The 23,325-nt window shown below is 38.9% G+C and overlaps 1 protein-coding gene across 1 annotated transcript; it reads left to right on the top strand.

Annotated features, from left to right (window-relative positions):
* Nucleotides 1-13,737: 13,737 nt before the first annotated feature.
* Nucleotides 13,738-15,080, top strand: mdfic2 (MyoD family inhibitor domain containing 2; the record flags this gene model as incomplete). The annotated part of the gene is made up of 2 exons (XM_026999644.3): nt 13,738-13,789; nt 14,824-15,080. Coding segments are annotated over 2 exons (309 nt in total), but the record flags the coding sequence as incomplete, so codon positions are not given.
* Nucleotides 15,081-23,325: the final 8,245 nt, after the last annotated feature.

The following is a 23,325-nucleotide window of genomic DNA, read 5'->3' as shown; positions in this document are numbered from 1 at the left end:
TCTCTGTTCAGACCTAGTGCTTTTTCATACTCAGATTTCACAGAATTGTTAACACTGGAATAGGTGGAATGATCGCGGAAGTCACTTTTATCCTCTATTTATTAATAATTATAAATATTTGACGGGCTACTATGAAAGTCAAATGTATCTGATCAGAAGTGTTGGTTTTACTTTACTTCTTCCCTGTCCCCCAACGCGCCCCCTCTCTCTTTCTCTCTCAGTGTCACTTAAAGTCACCGTTGTAATTTATTAGAGCCTTAATACTGACGGACAAAGGTCCCCATCACGGCTGCGAGACTCTGGAACAGGTTTATATACGAGGGTTATTAACCTTGACCCGCTGAAAATGCACTCCACTTCCAGAAGCTTTCCGATCGCGTACCGCATTTTCATGCCCTCAACAAGTTCGCCCTGGCGACAGCCCGCGCGCCTGCCGTCCCATCGCTCAAATCGCTTTAAACTCGCCTTAATTGTCATATGGGAACGGAGGACTGGCTCCTTAATTGATCTGACCTTTAGCAGCGCTTTTTAATTTTCAGTCCGCATTTCATTGTTCCATCTGCCACTTTAAAACGACATCTGGTTAACTGTATTTTACCGGGTGATCTCTGTTCGGTTATTTTTAAAACTTAATGTATGCTTCAACAGATGTTAGTTTTTATAGACCGGGGAACTCAACTGCGCGCAGATATATTCACTGCAACAGTTCCCCGTGCAATTCAAATATTGACACCCGGAATTTCAATCTTCTCGGCCGCCAGCGAACTTCGCTGTCATGTCGAAATTCCTTATTTTGCAGCCTATTAGGCAAACATCAATTCGACACCTGTTTTCTCTCGTCACGAGGCATAAATAAAACATAATCCACCACTATATACAGCGATAAACATTATTTTGAAGCGCTTGGCTCATTCTTACAAATATGACTGTTGTCAGCAAGAAAAGGAGACACATTTGTTGAATAAATAGCACAGCTGCGGAGGATAAAAAGATTGAACTACGCCGAGTGTATTCTCTGTCAATAGTCTATACTGCACAACATCATAACGGGAATGTCATTAAAAAAGGCGATGAGTGACGGAATAGTTTATTATTCTAAGCAAATCCTATTGTTACATCAGTTTCGGTATGAACTAATTCTCACGAAGAGAGAAGGGATGTCTGTGTTGTTTTGTTGCTGTGTCTGTATCTTCCAACCTTTACTGGAAAGATGACTTTGACACTGACGAAAATGCTAGCCAAACTGTCCACTCTGCTCTGAGCGTAGACTCAGTCCTGTAAGACAGCTACAGCTAGCCAGATAATAAAACGTAAGTCCTTGGATTTCACGTGCTCTTCCTTAAGTTCTCCGACGGACGTGATGTCGATTTTTACATCCCACTTGAGAACTTAATTGTCTACCTTGACATTTTCCAATAGATAAATTTCCTATAGCGTGTATTTTCACGGAGATGATAATACCTGCAGGGTGTGAAATTAATGGCATATAATTGACTGATTAAACACTTATTGATTAGTGAGTTCTTGGGGGATGGAGAGAAGGGATGTTCTAGCATTAAAAAGGTGCTTAAGTTTTATTCTGCTCTTCATCTAAAAGGCTATAAGGTGAACTAAAGCAATGGAAATCAAGTTTTGAAATGTAGACATCTCAGGTAGTCTATTAAAACTTACTGTCATTTAGTAATCTGTTTACTGCCATTTAGGAATTGTGACTTGGTCTTATGCCCACCACCCTTACACAAAATTTAATACCAACCAGGTAAGAACCCTCCAAGAGCCCTAAGTGTGTGTTTTTTTCTTAGCAAAACAGCCAGACATCGATGTCTTGTCTGGCTCAAGGTCAGAGCCGTGGCGCTCTCCAGCCGCTGATGGACACGCAGCCCCTCTAGAGGCTGGTTGTGGAGCATGCACATGCCGGAACATCTGTTCACGAGCAGCCCTGACCGCTCTCCTCTGACACTGCTCTCAGCCCCCAACCCCCCCAAAAAACACGCCACCCCAATTCCCTGTCCGGGGCCAGATGGCAGCCCGATCCCTCCCTCGCACCCCTCACTCTTGGGAGCCCCGTCTGCTGCAGCAGCCTGGGCTTGTGTGGGAGGTACCTGGCTGGCTAGCCCTCACCTCCCCTCCACGCCCTCTCCCTGCCACCTGCCCCGCAGGTAAAGCCCCAGGCCTGGGCAGTGCCACTCACCACTGAGTAGCCTCCGGTGGCAGCTCTGGTCTCTCCTGTCAAAAGACAAATTGTTCAACAGCATGCGCTTTTATGAATTCACCCCCAGGTCTGAGGCTCAGAAAAAAGGTTATGGAAAATCCTTGGCCCAAGCCACTTAGCTTTGTGACAGAATCTGATTTTTTTTTGTTGTTGTTCAAAAGTTGCATGGGTTGAGGACTTAACATTGTTTTCTTTGAGAGAATTGTTTCCATACACTCATAATGGCGAAAGATTATAAAGTGTCAACAGAAAGTTTAACCTAAGTCAAAGTATTTTTGTTGTATTTGATAGTATGTCTTTTCTACTGTGTTAAAAAGAAAAGTAAAGAAATGTTTTTAGCAGAGTGGCTTCACAGGCTACAGTTCTGCTATAATTTGGCAAAGTAAGACTCTCAAAATGTTGCATTGTCTTGGGTAGGCAGTTGTTTTCAGATTCACTGAAAAGCAGAAGGAATCCACAGTAACTATAATCTGAGCAGCATAGTGACGTTCCAGTGAAATCATCATTTTCATGCCTTTTAGACTGGCGCTTGTTTGAAACCACATTAGGAATTGCTTATCCAAAGGCTGACAGAAGATTTGAATAGGTTCAAAGCAAAGGCATACTAAGAGTATAAACTGAAGGAAGGCAACAACTGACCGATTCTACATTTTTAAACAAGCGCTTATGTTCGCCCTTTTGTGTCATTGCCACTGACCTAAGTCAGCGGGTCATCTGTCAGAGAAAGTAGTGACCCACTGGGAAGTCTATAAAGTGATGTCCCTTCCTCTGTGCAGTCTGAACGGATCACTTCACAGAGAGGCTTCCAGTGCTTTTGGGCCATCAGCCTTTGGCAGTTCAGTAGTGGAGCTAAAGAAAAGAGCTTAGCGGAGCTGTGAGTTGCACACCAATCATAGGCTGTCCCAACTGCCTGCCGAATGTTATTATTTTTTAAATTCATGAATAATCAAATTGTCAATGGATAGATGGTGTTAAAAATTAAAGGTAAGCTTGAAAATATTTAACAAACATTAGTTAAGAAGTGGCTTGTGTTATCTATTTTTTCTGACTACATTTCCATGGTTTTGTTATGTTAAATTCTAAGAGGTTAGCTACCACTGGCGAATGCACGAGCTGTCAACACAGTGGTCATCAACACAAAACTTGGCCCAGCTTTATAAAGCAGTGATGTGTCATGGAGACTGACACAAAGCGCACAGCATGTCAGCTCTACAAGAGTGCGGTCTATCCTTGCACTATCTAACAATTATTTCTCCACATTTCCATTCAACTGAGTGAATCTCACAAGCTCTCACTATTTTAAACAGGCAACAAATTGCATTCAAAGTGATGTTGTTTTTTCTATGTTACTATGTAGATCATTATACTGTGAAAATCTAAAGACATTTAGGAAACATAGTCCAATGCAAACAACTGGCATATGTAGAAAAACACAGCTACTGAGGGTTAGCAAAGCTATAGATCATTACAACTCCCCCACCAACAAAAACCCCTGAGCAATTGTTAGTATATTGTTAGTCCTAAAACCCTACCAATTATTCTATTACCCTACCAATCTACACAAAAATGGCTTGTGACTACTTACTCTTAAATGTATATTTTCAAGGATTCTTGGAGAGAATATATGTCAGTATATCTGAGATCATTGCTCATCCCAATTTCCTTAATTAAGCTCTTACTTAACAATAACTGAAGTATGCATTTTTAGACCACTTACGTTCTTAACAGTGCAGAGTGTATCTATTTGACTTGAGTTTTCTCATACACCTATATTCAACTGGCCAAAGATACCTTCATGAATCTATTTTAACAACCAGACTGGATTCCTCACCAAACAGGCTCATTCCCATGGACTGCGAGCTATTGTACATGTTATGAAATTTTGTTATCCGGTGTCTGGAGGCATTTTCGTGGGCCTGCTTAATTTTAATGCTTTGCTAGGCACAGATCATGCACGGAAAGGAGAGAGATCATTTAGTGCCCACACTAGTGAATCGTTTTAATTGCTGCTTTACTTGGGTCGTTAACGAGAGAGGAGGCCTCCACTGATAATGCGTATAATTGGACAATAGACCTCACACATTGAATTATTGACCAATAACTACATTTAGAGCTCAGTGTGTGACTTGATCTGCTTGCTAAGACTGCCAATCTGTTTAATCTTCTCTATGAGCACATCAAACGCACTGGTAGTGACCAGCATGAAGTGAGCATGTGCATAAATGTGACATATAGTGAGCATGTGCATACATGTGACAGATGGGTTTCAAATAGATGGACATGGTAAGAAAGTAAATGATATCAAGATATTGATCTTGTTAAGGAATGGCATTAGAATTAAGGCAAATTAAAATCTTTATTCTGTATTATTTTTCATTTGACTAAGTAAATTAAAAAAAATGACTGTAAAAATATATTTTTAAACAACATGAATGCAAACCAACATGAATTGGCAATAATATGATGGCCATATTATGATGTGATTTGTCAAGTGTCATGAAATGTATAAAGACTAGCATATCTTCTAGTTTATTCATGCGGTGGATAATTTGCCTGATAATTTGAAATGAAATCCTGCCCTGGCACAAATGAAATGCAGCCATGGTTTCATTGGTGGGGCAGCACTGCTATTAATTAACTGTCCTTATGAAATTTCCACCTCCAGTGACAATGATTACCATAATTGTTGCCAAATATTCCCCCTTTAATTGTCGCACAGTTAATTCAGTCAAATGAATATGTCCCTGGCAAAAGTAATTTTTTGAATGAATGACTTTCCTTCCAAGTGATTTCATATAAATACACATAGATAGTAAATACATTATTATTTGGTTGGAATTTAATGTGACATGAAAATTGTTCCAGTGCGCTTCAGTAGTAAAAGTGGCATTTTTGTTTCTTTCATTGCTCATTTGATCACATTATATGGTCATACATCAAAAAGGGTATTGTTCTTTACGTAAATGTTAAATGTTAAAGATTCAGAATTCGCACTCATAACTGATTTTGACACATAATGATCCAGATACCAGTGCTGTTTGTATTAGATTTGATCAGAAATGTGGATAATGACAGATAAAGATAAGTAAACTGACCGACCGACCACAAAGTTTTAACTATTGTACCTCTTTTGATAGACTATGATCTCCAAAGAGTCTGTCACTTTCCAGTTGCGTATTCTTAGATTTCCCACTAGACATTTGCTGTCAATTTCAAAACTAAATAGTTCAGTCTTCCAGAATCCTATATGCCTATACTGTGCCTTGTAGTTATACAAGTGTCTAAGCAAAGCACTGTTATTACACTATTGAGCAGTATATGATTGTAAAGAATTACAGGGATGGCTTACACCGATATACCTGCTCCAGTGTGGAGAAGATCGGTTGTGCTTGTATAATGATGTGTGAGCAGTTGGTCGCCTCCACCCCCCACCTTTCGTAGCGAGGTTACACTAATGCCAATGTGTAAGCACTACACCATGTAGGCAAAGAAAAAGACCGTTCATGCGATGAAAATGCAATGCTCCTTACATATAGTGGCAATATCCTGGCTTGGTGCGGCGCCTAGCATTTGATACACTTCAGAATCAATGAGCTGGGTACTTTTCAAAGACAAAGGCCCAATTAATAAGAGAAAATGTCGAGCGTGAGCCTGGGTGATGAAGTAACAAACCCTTCATTAAACCACGAATGGGTATGATCGCTTCTTCAGATAAAGATTTAAACACTCTCATTAATCGCAGTCATTAACGTTGGAGCCTTATCGATTTAAGCATTGCAATGGGTTAAAATGATGCTTTGTGCAAGACTCATTCTCCTAGTTTAGCCCCAGTTTCGCCTCTTGACAGAGTGTAATCAACAGATTGTTAGACATGCATTTTTTGAGACTGCGACGATGCCTGACAGATGGGGTCGAAGAGTGCGTCCGTAATCCATCCATTCCTACAATTTATTATCGTATTATAATTGTATACACAAACATTGTGGTGATTTAGGTGACACAGTGGAAAGATGAAATCCGTTTATATTAAAAGGGTTGCTCACCCCCGAAACACGCAGGCAGCCACACCTTTCAGTGCCTGCTTTTAACAACATGGTTATTGTTTTATTGATCAGAGCTTTATTACAGATATGACACCCGTGTTATGTGTTAATCGAACAGCAGATAATTTTCCAACACATATTTTATGAGATTATGACCGCAATTTGATAACTTTTTTTTTTTTTCTCTCTCCCTCCAACACTGATTCAAGTCTTCATGAGGTCTGTGGTGGAGAGGTCCATTTGTCTTGTGGCTTTTGTCAGTCATGCGAACGCTTGCACGGTGGCATCGTCTGTGACCCAAGCAGGGAAAGAGATGGGGCCGGCAATGCTCCCTCTGCAACCCTTCCTCTTCCTCCATCTTTTGTTCTGGGAAGTGATGTCACTGTCTCCGGGAGCATTCATTGACATGTAATACCGCCTTTCCATGCTGAAATGTTCCACATTTATGGGAAAATTATACAACGTGAAAAGCTCGGCTTCCGGGTTATTTATTTCCGAGAGTATTTAACTCCAATGGGGGAAAAACAGAGAGTAAAAATTCCCCTCCAGTAGCATAAAGTATCATTGCATCCTTATTTACACAAAACATTATGCCTGCAATTATCGAAGTAGATACCATCGGGCACATAAGCAATCAGCTACAACACTGTTTTACCCATCCAGAAAACACTATGTTAACATGAGAAATTAACCCAACAGTCCATATTCACACAAAATGAGGGAAATCTGTATCAGACTATATCTAGATTTACCCTCACGTCCTTCTAAGGAACACATTTGCTGAAGGAGGCAAATTTGTATCAGAAGAACTATTAATTAATTTGTTCATCTCATTTCGAGTAATTGAAAGATCTGGAATGCCATTAGCTCTGATAATAAAGATGGTGATACTTCTCACCTACCTGAGCTCATGGGGAATGCTTTGCCCTCAAACTCATAGGCGGCATCGTCAGCAAATGTATTCTTCGGCACAGACCAGCAGTTAAGAACTTTTGGGTTTGTCAAACTCATTTTCAGCCTTTTTGAAATCTTCATAGCAATTATCTTCCTGCATAATCAGTTTCAAGACCCTTGGTGTCCGCAGGGTCTAGGAACGTCCTCGAAATAATTGTTCAGTGGGCAATTTGAAGTTGGGTGGAAATTGCTTAATAATCAGATCCTAAAAAGTCAATATTTAGTGGAGATAACTAAGTTTGGGATGGCAAAAGAGGTTCATAAAGGATGTGGCTTTAATGCACACTGTGTGGATTATACTGCAACTGGTAATGAGCAGATACAGGGACATTTGTTTTTCTTATTCACATGGTAACTGTCAAACAGCAGTTATCAAGTTGGGGGCATCTAAAGGTATTATTTTGATTATCTAGTAATTTGGTTACAAATCTCCTTGTCAGCAAATATCAAAGAGCTAAATACTGTATATAAATAATAGGAAAATACCTACATACCTACAAGCAGGAATACATAAATATGACATACATTGGATAAAACTGCCAGCCAGTGATCACACTTTACTATTATAATCACTCAGTGAACAAGTTAGGCATTAAAATTAAAGCCTAGGGTAGCAGTCAGAAGTGAAACCTGAACCCAATTGGGAACACAGTACAAAGCAAAACTGTTATGGAACCTCAGCAATGGTGATGTTTCAACACTGAGCTGCAGCTGCTGTAAGCTACCTTGAAAGAGAAGTAGTTGAGAGATACCAAATCTAAAAGGTAGGGTAGAGGAATAGGTTTTGAATTTGTCCCAATTAACCTTGTAATGAGAGGTATAAAAGGCCTTATTAATGATGGTAATGAGAAAGATAAATTGACAATGTACAAAATACAGTGTGGGAATGTAGATGAGCCTCCAGCGTTGGTGCTTGGAGAGACTAGATCTTAGAAATCTAGGACAAAAGAGATTCTTACTAACAAGGCCAGATACATGGAAATACAGGGCTAGCATTGTGTTACCCTTGACTCTTAAAGTATATATGAATCAAAGGCCTTATTATCCACATGTCACCATCTAGGAGTGTTCCTTTCCTGGGGACTACTTAAGGCATGACTTGTAATGTGCTTTAGCTTAAACCCAATCATAATCTGTCTTGCGCAATAACAACAAGACTATACTTTACCGAGAATGTCTGATGTCATATCATAATTGCACTAATGGTAAAAAGCTTTTTTCTCTTTTAAAAACCACCAGCAATTAGTCACTTTAAACCACTTTTTTTTTTTTCCTGCATATAGAACAAAAGGTCCATTTAGGATGTTTAGCCACTAGGATCATTCTGTCAAGCCTGTTTTTTTTCCAATTACTATTTTGACACTATAATATAAATAATGTATAATATAAATAAATAAATACAATGAAGAATAAATGGATGGATTAATTATTGCATCAAGGAATTAATAACCAAAGGTAGTATTGTACTTTATGTGGAATTTTAAGTAAACTATAAAATGTCTGTTGCAAGACATAAAGGCCACAGCAAACCCAGATGCCAAACAGGTCTATATAGATCACTGTAGAGACTCGGATTTGTGCTTCTTCTCTGTCTTATGGCCAAAATAATATTGCCATTGTCAGGAAGATCAGGAATTCAAAAATATTCATCAAGTGTGATCATTCTGACATTGACAGCTAATTAAATAAAGAATATAGTCAAATGGACTGCCTGAAACCAATAAAAGGCTGGTGAGAAATGAACAAAAGCAAATCAGAGTTAATAGAAAAAAAATCTATTTAGTAATTTAGGGGGTTGAATAACTTCCAGGGTTTTCCAAAGCCCCCTTGGATTATCTTGGGAAGTCCCAAGTGGGGAGATCGCCTTAGGAAACCTGCACTTTCTTTGCTATATAAAGAATCCCCTACAGAGTTTACTCATATACTGTTAAGCTTCCTTCAAATCAAATTCCCTCTTTTCTCATATTTCTGTGATATTCTTTTCTATTGTAAATTAATTTATCTGCAGTCTTAATTGGAAATGTTGATATCTATTTTCATTGTCAATATGACATTTTTCATATTCACATTTTCATTGTGAATATGATTTCTTTTTCATTCAAAGTGTCATCTTGAGTTGCCGACTTCCATGGTGGTATAGAGATCAGATGGGTGTCCTTGTATGCGCATAGTTAAAGCAGCATAGAAAACCGAATAACACAGATGAGCTAAACTGAAGCAGAATTCTGTAGATGACAAATGAATGAGACTGACTGGAATCCTGACACAGAGGATGTGGGGGTCTCAGTTACGGGCACACAAAGTACAGATGGCTCCTGATGGGCGATGGGAGTGTCAAACCAAATATGCCAAACTCAGCATGTTTCCTTCTGTCTGGCACTTTTATTTACTTGTTTTTTTTATGTGCTTGTTTTTGTTTGTCCTACCTTGTTCTCTCTTCATTCAGTTTAAAGTCTCACTGACTGCTATAAGATGCACTGAACATGAGTTTATATGAATTTATCTTTATCTTTTACCTCCATTCAGTGGTACCAAACTAGTGCCCAAAACTTTTGTTCATCACCTATGTACAATAAGTAAAGAACTGGCTTTGTCCAAATCCAAGAAATATATTCATTTATAATAAAAATATTAATGGCTATCACTTGCAGTATTGTGGTAAAGAGCATAACTGTGACTCAATTACTGTTGCTTGATTTTCATCCCTCTTTTATACAAATGAATTAATCCATTTTTGTCATTACACACAACATATTTCATTACTGCAAGCTAAAGAGTTAGGTTAAACTATAAATCATTTAGAGGCAGAGGAATCCAATTGCTATGTAATTAATTAGAATCTGAATTTGGAATATGACACCATGGAAGCACTATGCAAGAATATTTTATCTCTGCCATTGTCTCAAGGTGAATGAGAATGTCATAAGTCTATCTAAGATATCCATTGTAAGCCACTGCTGTGTTCTGTGAAGCAGGAATCTTGGCACAGATCTATAATAAGCACACACCCACACACATACTCACAAGCACGCGAGCATACACACTCACACTCACACACTCACACACTGCCAAAATATGTAGATATGCATCCAGTTAATGATAGAATCGCCATGAAGGTCAGTAGCAGGATAAAAAAATGAACAGACATCCAGTAGAAATACATCATACTACTGGAACACAAGTTTGGCTTGAGTAGCAACTTGAGATATGACCAACACTCCCACACAAATGCATACACAATAACTGTTGTACAGTTGTCCCTGTCGTGACTCAGAGACATACATACCTTTGATTACTGATATACTTCAGAAAGAATGTTATTCACTGTCTGTACAATGAATAGAAGACCAAGACTGAAGACTGATAAGCAATGTTTTTTTTATTTTAATTTTTTTAAAAACACAGGCTAATTAATGTCCTGGGGAGAATTCGGGATTCAAAACTGGAGAAATGGGACTTGATACTTAATTTGATGCCTGACCATAATGACTTGAAACTTTACTTGAGGCTTCACTTTCCTTGTGTGTGATTGCTGTGACTGCTGAAACCTACCTGTGGCTTCACACAATAACAGGGTGAACAGAAAAAATCAGGAAACCAGGATCAGGAAAAAAAATGCTAGTTTAGTATGTCACTGGAATACATAGAACTATCATTACACATGGCGGATCATTTTGAAGACGATCCTCACAACAAAATCAAAGTTGGAACAGTCAGTTCATAATGTACAACTTCAGATGAAAACATCTCACATCATTGTTTATAGTCAAATGCCATAAAGTGTAAACATTCAGATAATGTAAGGCATGATTTTGACATGAGGTGTGTTTATACTTTAGACCGATGGAGGATTTGGACATGCTGTTTCAGGATGGGATGTGTTTTACAAGCATAACACTCGGAAATGCTCTCAAAACCCTCCCACTAATGCAATTCTAGGCACATTCGGTTTGACCTAATAGGTCTAATCTGATAGATTTCCTATTGAATAAAACCCTGTAATGCTCTTATAGTGCTGCTCGGCATTCATATTTACAAAGCACTTCCCTTTGAACAATGCATCTGCGCCCTGCTCCGACAAACACACTCATGTCTTAATTTTTCAATTAAACAGCCTCTTGTTCTCTAAGCATATGCAAACCCAGCAGGGCATCCTTAAAATGCAACACTAATGTGCAGACTAATTAGAGTAAATTGGCAGGCTTGTAAACTGAGAGAAATTTGAATACAGCTTAGTATCAGTCTCTTCTTGTTGGTTAGCTTTTGATATTCAGTGCATGCCGTTGCTGTTCATGTAATGATTTGTAGGCTATTTAGTAAACAAAATCATTTTGCCATTAGGCTGAAGGTAATTTTATGCTTGCAGGACCAAACATTTCTATGTCTGTGCAGACATTTAGATTCTCATGAAAAACTCTGTTTTATATAAGATGAAAGTTTTACACAGGCTGTTCATAACAGAAATCTGGCGTGGGTTCCGAGAAGCACAGCAGCATGTAACGTACTACTACTTGACACGGAGATATGTCCACTGAGGGCACTTTGGGATTCAACGTGCTATACTACACGTGTGGGCACTCCAATAGCCTACATACTGACAGACAGTAAGAACGTGGTATAAAAGGTCTTGCTGCTGTCTAATCTGTGGGTAAAATACTAAAGACGTCATCGGAAAAGCGGGGTGTGTCGAACATACATCTCCATCAAATCTGATGAGGGCACCTGGTTTGTTTGCCAAGTGCCGTTCAGATCATGCCCCTTCTGTTCGTTGTTGTTATATCATTTGACCAGTTTCAAACCGACGAATCCATTATATTTTTCTCTTCCTAGGAGACTTGGAATCCCGAGTAGTATCAGTGCTGTAATTTCCCGACATATACTGAGACGCCGTGACTGTGGAAAACTTGGTATGATTCATCGTCGCGCGCAACGCAAGATCTTGTCAATTGTGTGAAACTGATATCTTGGATGTGACGTCTTCATATTAATCTTCAAGTAGTTTAATGGTAAGCTCTAGAGAGTTTTGGTAAGCACCACATCAGTACATTTTTAGTGGCTTTTGAAAATTGTTTATTCTGAGGCAGATGGCGGCAAAAAAATCAAGAAGTGATGAGGTAAAGGAAAATGACTTCACTGAAACTGAAGAGAGAACCTTTTTGGTTCCAGATGGTAAGTTAGTCTGTTTGATACACTGTATAATCTGCTCCAAGGCTTCTGCACGAATACAAAAGCAACGCTTTAGTTTTAAACATATTTTAAATCTAGTGTCAGCGGTGCTTCTTTGTAAATTACTATCAAGCTAGCAAAGTTATTTTGAACTCTGAACTATCGCTTTACCAAAGAGAATGTGACAATGATATGTTTCATTTTTAGTCCTTACAATCCATCACTTTTAATGTGTATAATTAGTTCTCCAAACAAAACTCTCAAAAACACATTGTGCTAATGAACAACAAATCCTCTTGCATTTTCTTTTACCCTCAGTATACTGTAGGTAACTGCGTACTGATACCAATTGGTTAACTAGTTATACCTCCGAGACTGATGCTGAACCATGTGGCTGTATATTATGTCATTTCCTCTAATGTTTACGCACATTTGATAGATTCCAAGTCTGCAAATGCACAATATGTGCATGTTCACAAATACATGCCTCAGAACTTTCTGAGCCGACGACTTTTTACGCACTTTTTTTAATTATTCAGTTTAAGGGGGTAAAATAAGCCAATACAGCCCAAAGCCATTTTCATTCATCTTTCTCCCTTTCTCTTTTATTTTGAACTAACAATGCAGATTCCTGTATGGGAAATATGTCCTGTGTGTTAATTAATCATAAGACATTAAATGTTAAATAAAAGAGAAAAAGAACAGTGAATAATTCATTTGGGATAGGTGGGAGAAAAACAAACAGGCTAGCTCAGTCAAGGCCATAATTCATTAATAGTTTGCATTCTGATCTGTCCATGAAAGGCAGATTCATTATTGAATGATTTCTAGGCTTTGAGGCCAGTGGGTGAGTGGGAATATATTTCATCTTGGATTTGGCCACCTTGTTTTTTAAAAACATTTGCTTGTGGACAAAACATTTGCTTGAGGCAATGTTTCGAGAAACTTTGTCTGAAGACTTTCCCGTTAGATATTTTAGAATACTTTTTTTCCCCTCCAAATATTATGAAATTGTTTTGTTGCAGACACAAATGTCATTGTGCTTCATATTAGCTACTTTGCCATATAGGCCTATGATGTGAATACCTTTATGTTTGCCCTCTATGTGGCCATTTTCTGTGATGGGGGGAAACAATTAGTAATGTAACAAAGCTTTGATGTAATTGAAATATGTACTATGTTCAACATCATATCTGTTGTGTGTTTCCAGAATCGCATGGTGAGAAGGTGACTAAAATGGCTCCAGGACGCACTCAGCAAAGAAGGCCTGATCTTGATTCTGGGGAGAATAAAGGAGATGTGGGACCCCCTGGATCCACCTACTCCTTATACTCTGTGGATCAGTGCAGCACTGACTCACTGACTCGCAGTACTGACTCCAAAAACTCACTGACACTCTCTCAGGATGTTGAAGGTGAGTAACATGCTGTTGATTTTTTAAAAATTTTTTTTAAATAGAGACACAGAGATATAGTTTTTTCCAGATTAGAGTAACAAAACTGAAAATGCAGAGTATGCATTCCGAAAGCACTGGACAGTTGTGTACAGTTGTGATATTTCATGTCAATATGGGTAAAGTTCAAAAATGTACTCTGTCAAAAACATTAGTATACGAGACACTATGTTGATTGATCCATCAGTCATCAAAATAAATGTATTTAACTTAATATATTTGATTTAATAATTTATCTAATTCTAATTTAATAGTTGATTTAATCTACTCTTCTATTGCAAAAAAGCTATTGAAATCCATAAAGATGACCCTTTAATGAAAAAAGGAAAAAATCACTAATAAACATGCATAGTAATTGATTAGCTCTCCAAACAGCTCCCAGAGTTCCTTTCTCATAGGGAGGGATATGGAGGGAAAGGTGATTCTTTAAATTATGCATGTATAAAGAAATGCCATGGGAGAGACTGGAGGCTTTTAAAATGTTATAAACAAGAGGTACTGACAGACACCAGATCATTAAGGCACCCTTGAGTTTTTCTTTCTGCAAGTCAGAAGTTAGGAGTTAGGTGTTAGGAGTTAGGTGTTGAAGAAAGCTTTTACCTTTTATTGTGTGTGTGGAAATGACCTTGGACGTTTTTATTATAAGTGTTTTTCTTGGGGACTTTTTCTCTCAACCATTTAATGACCCTTATGTGAATTAAGGCACATATGACACATCATTCTCTGTCATAAACAGATATGTATAGACAGACAAAAGTCATACAGAATCCAGCACTTGCAGTACAAATACAGAGTTGGTATCAAGACAAGCCAAGTTTTAGCACAGCCCATTTGGGGAAGCAAAGTTATTTCTGAGTAAATCTCACGCTACAAACCAACATGCAGTACTTTCCTTTAGGACACACTGAAACTGCTTATCTATAAGTCATGAATAATGAATTCCCTCATTACTTATTGCCAGCAAATCCTGTAATTCCTTCTTTTCTATCATTCAGATGCCTGTGCAATGGCTGTGCTCAACTGCCTCTTCTGCCGGTTCTATGATCTGTGCTTCATGCTACCGGACACGTGCGAAAGTGTCGCTATTCACACCTGCCCTTCCTGCCAGATTCTTTTGACCCCTTTAGAGCCAGCTCACAACAATGACTGGAGCTGCCACTGCAACTTGGACTGCGGCCTGTTCAACGCTTGTCATGAGACGGGAGAATGTCTGGAGCTAGCCATGGAGATCTCTGAGATTTGTTACCGCTAACATGCTAGCAGAGGCAAAGACAGGACTGAAAAACAACATCCCTCATTTAGGCCTCTGTGTCTTGGAGTTTGGTCCTCTCTGCATCAACCACCAGAGTTTCTCAGACACTCTTGCATAAGCCTACTTACAGTGGGGTGGTCCGTTTTACTGCTGGGATCAACCATCAACCTTGGATGTAGTACTACAGTGTCAGTTAGTGGATGTATTGAATGTATAGAATATAGTCGCAAATCCCATAATGAATATGTTCTGACAGGGTGACACACAGTGAATTAATGAGTATATGCAGACCCACAAGGGGTGATGACATGTTTTCAGCACCTGAGGTAAATAAATCCTACAAAAGGTGTAGGATGTATTGTTTGACAGGTCCTTGAGGTAGCCTATGGCAGTTTTATCAGAAAGTATGGGTTAGGGGAGGGATGGTCTTCCCAATTCTCCTTGGACAGGTAGCCAGTTTCAGCTGAAGTACTGCTGTTAACGCAAACAGCTTGAGACATTGTTTGCAAGACACTCGTCCTTGTAGGAGCCATCAACCTTTGTTCTTTCTTCAGGAAGACCGCTCACTCGAGTGCATGGTGACAACTTGGTAGATCATTTCTGTCTGAGATGGGCTCTTGTCACATAATGGGGGAAGCAACAATCTTTCAACTGTGGGAGTGTGTTCGTGTATGTGTGTCATTCACATGTCCATTTCAGTGAGGGGACCAAGGAAGGGGCACACTGCTGAAGAATTATTCTCTTTTATTGACTTGCCAAGCATTTGTCTTTGGCTATCTGGTAGTAACATGAAAAGAATAATCTCACTGCTCAAACAACCAAATGGCATCATTTCATTTGCCCAGGTATCTGGTAGAGCATTTCCTCGGAGTATCATTGTAGTGTTTGTTGAATACTGATTTCAGACAGTAATTGCTTGCATTTTGGAATTTAGCAGTAGAGTTGGTAGGAGTACAAATGCATTGAATGAAAGCAAAGGTGCTGAATATTATTCTGGTAGCTTACTATGTGGTCTGTGACTTGGCTATTCACAAATTTTATAATTGGACTTTATACCATCTAGTTCGTGCATGAAAAAGTACATTTGCAAGAGTCCTTCTTGTCATGCTGATATAACTTATTTCCAACATGCAAAAGCCTTTATCAACAAAAAAATGTTGTCACAGGCACCACCTCACTGCCTCCTCGTCTGACTCCACTGCCACAACTGTATCGCATGAAATTAGGAAATATTCAGTACTGTCTAGCCTATTGATGCATGCTCAATATGACAGGCCTTGGCTGCAACACGACAGAGCCCAGTTTGTGTTCAAATTGCTTATTGCTAGAGTAATTATAAAACCAAGTTAATATCGTGCCATAAACGCTATTGGTGGCCCATTGTGGTTTTTCCACACAAGTCATGCCTGTGCAAACAGATGTTTGGTTAAAGTGAAAACATCTGCATGTCTTAAACATTTTGGATCTCTGTCAAATTTCCTGATAGCCGTGGGAGTCGCATGGGCTGTTTAGGTTTTCTAATGGTTTTGCATATGGTGCAAATGTCCCATCATCTGCTCAAATAGCTTATTTCAATATGTCCATAGACAGTGCAATGTGTAGTCCCTAATTGCTTCTGTGGGACTTGTCCTAGTACATCACAGTTCACAATTTGCAGTGTTAAATGAAATGGTACACTATCATACATGGGTCCACAGACATAGTTTTCTGCATTTGAGGTTATTCTGTGGTGGTTCAAATGAACAGAGATGCTGCTTAATTTGTATCAGTGTTTCACTGACAAACGCGGTCTTCACAGGGCTGCCTGTTTACATGTTTTTCTTTCTCTTCTCTATAATTAGACATTTCTTTGTTGCTCATCCCTCTGTTCCCCTCATTAATGAGAAACAAGACAAGGCTTTCCTCTGAAGCCCACAACACTAATACAATCTCCCATCAGTGACTGACTTTTTTTTTATCCTGCTACGAGCAGCCCTCCTGTGGGGCAAAGCTCAATGAAATATTAACATCCAGCGTTTAGAGCCCTTTTTGAAATGCAGCAGTGGTATCAGCATCTCGCCAGGCATTCGCCAACCTTCAGCCCAAGCGGAAACACAGTCTCACAGCTCTGTCGTGCTGTGTCCTTGGACCTGTTTGACCATTTTGTCCTAAATGGCCTTTTTGCGTTAATATTTACTGTATTTTCACTGTGATTTTGTGCCAAGCAGTGCTAACAATTGTGGCACATAGAAGTCAGAGGTGTGAACTAGAGCTGTGGCTATACGACCTTATAATGTATACAACAGAGTTATTTGAAGAGGTACATGCTAATTGTAGTATCATTGTTTCTCTACTGAACAGTGATAATTGGCCAATAGGTACAAAAACTATCTCAGGTTAGTTACTAAGAATTCCATGATGCCTAAAGTGTTGGCAAATGCTACCATAATTAACGCACATAATGTAAGTGTATGTTTTATAAATAAATTACAGAACAAAATGACCCTGTAGTGGTGATATTGAATAGTTTTTATTAATTAGTCATAATATTTTGACAGTCCAAAAATCCACTACCAAGAATAATTATTTCATATTTTAACAAAAATGAGCACAACTATTATCTGAGTAACTTTGAGAATGCATTTCAGTTTTGTAGATGCTTACTTATTCAGCATACTTATTTGCTTCATGTTCTAAAATTTCATTCAAATAGTGACACACCACATTAATTAATTGACACACCACATTAACTATCAACTAATACCTAATATTGACTTTATTAGTATTATCAACTGTGAAACTTGTGTTACAGCTTTGAAGAATATTTTGTTAAAAATATTTTCCAAATATTTGTAGCTATTTGTAAATGGAAGCCTAGTAAAGTAGTTTTTTTCTGGAAAATATTCAAGATTCTTCAGGTCTTGGTAGTGAATTAATGGACTTTTGGGGCCTACTGTATCTCTTGATTAGCATGATGAGTCAGTCCCACAGTGCTAAATCTCAATGACCTGAACATCTGATCAAATAACAGTAAAACCAGAGAATAGTCCATTGCATTAAGTTCAGAGCAATATTTAATTTATAGCATTTCCCAAGATTATTTGTTCCTCATAAAAACATGTTCCAACCTATGAGCACAGTATCTGGGCCATCAGAGAGGGTGTGTGTCAATTATGATCAAAGCCAGAAACCCTACCCCCCACCCCAACCTCAGTTAGAAGACTATGATTTGTGCCTTAGGGCTATCCAGACTCGGTAGGTAATCCCCAATGGGTGCTTCATAGCTGGCCTATGGGCTTGCATTAAAGATACCTTTCAATCACCAAATGATCCCCATCTGAAATGACAGGTTATTTTCCTCTGTGTCCAATTAATAACCTCATTTTAACAATTAACAGTGGAAGTTCTTTGAAAACCTCTGTAGACTTTTGTAGGTCTATAGGGATTGGCACCTAGTAATGCCATCCACAACTGCTTTTACTACATCTTAAGCAGAGCAGGGCAGGGCTGCAAAGTTCATTCCCATCTTTGCAGGTCATGAGACCCCCACCCCCTTCCAGGTGTTGCCTTGTTAAGAGGTCCACATCTGCACCCCGAGTGAGGGGCAGGGGGAAAAGGGCGGAGCTGACGTTGCAGGGTGGTTGGCACGTATGACAGGAAATGATGGAGTACGGTACACCATCTCTATGCCCCCACCCCCTGTGGAGGCAAGGAAATTAAAGAGGAGTGCAGCAGGAGGAGGGAAGCAGAGGATGGAGGGGTCGGAGGTGGGGGAGGTTGATTTAAGACTCGGATTTGGGAGTGGTGGGGGGGGTGGAGCTGGGGAGTTAATTACTGTGTAATGAGGAACGATTTGTTGTGTTCTTGTTAGGAACATCAAAATGCCGGAGTGCAGCATGCAAAAAGTCTTGGTCGTAGCGTGGTCTTTAGTGCTTGCTAGTAAATGTCCTAGGAGGCTGTCGCAGGCCACTGCCTCTAGTGTGGGAAGTGACTGAGACATCCCATGGCCCCTTATGGGTGCTGGAGCCACCGGAACAGTCTTTTAGTGTCCGTCTCCAGGTCAGGAGGATCGACTCGGAGGAATAATGAGCACTGCATTAGTGGAGTATCGATCCCACACTCTGTGGCCTCTGCTGATGAGTCTGCTCTAACTCCTCACAGGAACCTCTCCACCCCAGCAAATCTCCACCCATCTCAGCCACAACTGTTGGTTCTGCTCTTTGTTTTTGTGTGAAAGTTAGTAGTTAGTAGTACATTTTGGAACACATTAACTGTAAGACATGTACATAAAAGAAAGTCTATATGATAATAGGGTGACCAATTATGCCAGTAAGCATTGGTAAAAAGAGAAAAGTGATGTAGAAGGAAGCGATTAATATATCAGTTTCAATGGTTTTTAAAAAAAAAAAAATTGTGTTTTTTTTTTTTTTTCTCTCCCCTCAAGACATCATTTTCATTTCATGGCTTGTCACTTTCATGTTGCAAGAAAGAAGTGATCTGAAATGGCTTACCAAATCAGTGTAATAAAAAAAGAATGTACTATGAATTTTAACTGACAAAGGTTGAACTGCTCTATGGTCCAACATCCTTTTAGCTGCTTTTCGGGGAAAACACATGAAATGTGATTACAGAACAAAGCCACTGTCAGCTAGAAAGAAGCCTTTCTTTATCCATATGTGATTCACAAGCATCCATGTATGTATACAATTTAGTGTCTGTATGACACACCAAAGATCTACATAAATTCATAAGCATGGCAAAGTGTATCTTCTTTTTATTGCATTTGAGCAAACTGTGAACTTTGCAGTGAAATCATAATTAATACAAGCATGGTTGCTGGGAATTGCTGTTGCTGGGAATTTTCTGGGCATTTGCTTAGCATTTGTGAAAAGAGGTACCAAGAATCAGAGACAGAAATCATATTGCGTTTTCCTTGAATTTATATAATACAACCCTTGTCATTTCTTTTAATATAAGTGATTCATTTCTTCTTTGTTGCGAGTTTGACACACACAATTTGTACTAATACATATTTTAATCTGGAATAAATGAATATTCTAATCTGATTAGTGTGCTGAGTGGCCAGCTCGCGCCTGAGCTGTAGCCCAAATAAAAATGTTTCATCTCCAGATGAATCTGCCTTTGAAATGATCTCTCTGGACGAACGAGCAGCGTGTGGAATGACTGTAGAATGTTAATGAGGGCTCCTTCGGATGTGCATAAATTAAACGAGGAGGTGCCGGCAATCATGCAAGGTTGTGAGGAGCCACTATTAAGAGCTAGAATTTCAAATAAGACTTTATTTATGACACGTGTCTAGGTTGTATCTCGTGCAACACTGTGTTCTGGAGCTGTGAATGTTATTTGAAGGTTTTAGTAAAGAAGGCCAATTTGAGAGCAAGCTCTTATAAGAGCAAAATGATTCTTTATGCACAGGGATGTGGTGATGTCATACAACTTGATTAGTTTCCTGTATAATATTTTTAGGAGGCCTAGTCCTGGTGGTTACTCATGATCAGTTACTTATAAGTAATGAAACACTGGGAGTAAACAGCTATTCACTGGATATCTAGCCTTTATACACTAGGTTGCACTTTTAAGTCTGTCTTATAAGGCGGCATCATTTTAGAACACCATAGTATACTCCCAAGACCCCTTAGGAGCCTCTAGTAGCTATGTCGTTTGAACATTTTTATGTCATATGAGTCATCTTTTTTTAATTTATCAAAATGGCTCAACACATGTATCCCTGCTCCAAACAGATAACTCCCCCAAGGAACAAATGTGTCAGAGTTAAAAACAAGTATACCAACAGAGCGTTAGGTGATCATACTTGCTCATTAATCAACATGAGTAATAGATTATATACTATATAAAACATTTCTGTAGAGCAAACATCTCTGGTGAATCTAAGTTCAAAACATGCAAGGACAGTTTCCTTGGTACTGTAACCAAAGTCTTGGGACTATAACAAAATTATCACTAAGAAACAAATGCTTTTTTTTGGCTAAAGGGCTTATTAATGAAATAAATGTATATTTAATACAACCACCAACATATAAATATGTTTGGCTTTAAATCCCTGAGCAAAGCAAATATACTGTGGCATGATAGTGGAAGTCTGGTCAGCAGAAAAGAACATTAGGCCTGGTACATATTAGAAAATGGGGATCACTGATAAAGTCAAATATCAGTAATTCATGAAGTGTAATGCCAATCTGCTCATACTTGTAGAGAAAACACCTAATAGTTACACTACTGATGATTCCGCATCAGTAATGCACACCTAAGCGTCCAGTTTACTGCCTTTATTTGAATATAATAGTGCAATCCAGCACAAGTTGACAAAATGTCGCCCTTTTCATTATTTATGGTAAATGCGGCGTTTGTACATGCGGAGCTGCAGTTTGAAGTGCTGTCTGTCAGCAGGTGATCCTGATCTGAGCAAACCGCATGAGATTGCAATCATCAATAAGCCATGAGCTGACAGACAGGGCATAAACAAAGCTTACATATGAGACTCGCAGTCGTATTCATCCAGGGCACCTGCTGTAACGAAAGACACTTGAAAACATTATATAAATGTTAGGCAGATGTTGTGAGGCATTATAGAAAGCCTTCCCAGGTCCTGTTCATTTATGATAAAATGCAGTCCACGATGACATTTCTCTCTGAAAATAGAATTGAATTAAATGCACTTGATGGAGATTTAACAAATGAATTGGAAATGCCTAGACAGTCAGTGAATCCTCCCTTGGGCATAAGCAACTTGGGTTTATCAATAATTGCTCATTTAAACATGCATCTAATTAGACTCCACTGCAATTCCAAGTTCAAATCAAGGTCCCTCAAATGTCAATTGCCTGGCACTTTGTAAAGGTTGCTGTTTGGAGGTCCCTATATGTAGGAGTCATTTTTCCCTCTTATCTCTGATTTTTGAGTTTTTAAAAGGCACACAGCTGCCTCATGTAGAATTAGGAATGTAAACAATGAATGATCTGTGCTTACAGTGTTAGAGGTCATGCCAGATAACCAGTGCAAACGAAATTCATAATAATTTAGACATTAATACCTTAAAACATCTTTTGTGTATCCATGTTGAATACTTTTGATTCTCCCAAACAGTGCCTCAGTTGTATCCTACACCCTTTCCAAGCTGTTTCCGTCTAGCTGGGCCGTGCTCTCAATGCACTTCCACTGTAGCTGTCTAATAGGACAAATCTCCACATTAATCAAAGTTGATTTGTAGTGTGCGTGCATGTGCGTACGTGTGTGTGTGTGTGTGTATGTGTGTGTGTGTATGTGTGTGTGTGTGTGTGTGAGCGAGAGAGAGAGACAGAGAGCACAAGTGCTGTTTCCTGCTGAAGATCTGTTTAGTACAACACAGGAGCAAGTTCAGCCCACGCTTCTGGCAGTAACTGCAGCACAAGGAGGTCATCAATAATGCATTCAAGATCGCTTATACCTCATAAAGCAAGCCATAGGTTTGAAGAGTGACAGTTTTCTCCTTAACAATCCTCTCGCTGTGGGTATACTTTTGATAGAAAACAAGGCCTTTAAAGTGGCCTTGGAAACAACACAACAGTAAAAATAATATAAACAGTTATTGAGTTTGCAGAATTGATGTTATTTGACACTGGTCTTGTGCTGTTAAATGTCAGAGAGATGTTTTCTCTCCTTATTGAGTGTTCAGTTGCTGGTTGTCAACTTCGAGAGCCAATGTGCGGTCGGTATTTGTTATTGTGAGCAGGTGAAGCATGCACATAGATCAACTGTAGCATAATGAACATCATACCACTGAACTGTAAATGGGGATAAAGGACTACCCTCTGTGACATCTGAAGAGGGAGTATTCCTCTGTAAGCAATGGTAAAAGTTTATTTAGTTATGATTAATATTAGTTGTTTGAAGTGTAGCCCGTTTCTTTATTTATTAGATTTTTCCCCCCACATAACCTAAAAACCTCAATATTCTGATATAAACACTGAACTATATGGCTGCCTTTCTGGCAAAAAAAAGCAGTAGTCCATCATCCTGGCTCCACACTGCCACTTGGTGGACACATGTCACAATACATGTAAGACGTTTAAGTTCAACATGTTTGGTTCCCCAGTCATAGGCAATATGCTTTCATATACATTTATAAATCCACTTTAACACGTTTTACCATTTTCTGACAAGATTTTCTCAAAGATAATGATAACTGGCTAATAATTAGGACAATAATGATTACAATAATCACTTGAGCTTTTTCTACATCCATTGG

This window comes from Electrophorus electricus, chromosome 7, assembly GCF_041902795.1.
Source record: "Electrophorus electricus isolate QZ-2024a chromosome 7, ASM4190279v1, whole genome shotgun sequence".
Classification (NCBI taxonomy): domain Eukaryota; kingdom Metazoa; phylum Chordata; class Actinopteri; order Gymnotiformes; family Gymnotidae; genus Electrophorus; species Electrophorus electricus.
This window is presented reverse-complemented; position numbering and strand designations above follow the sequence as displayed.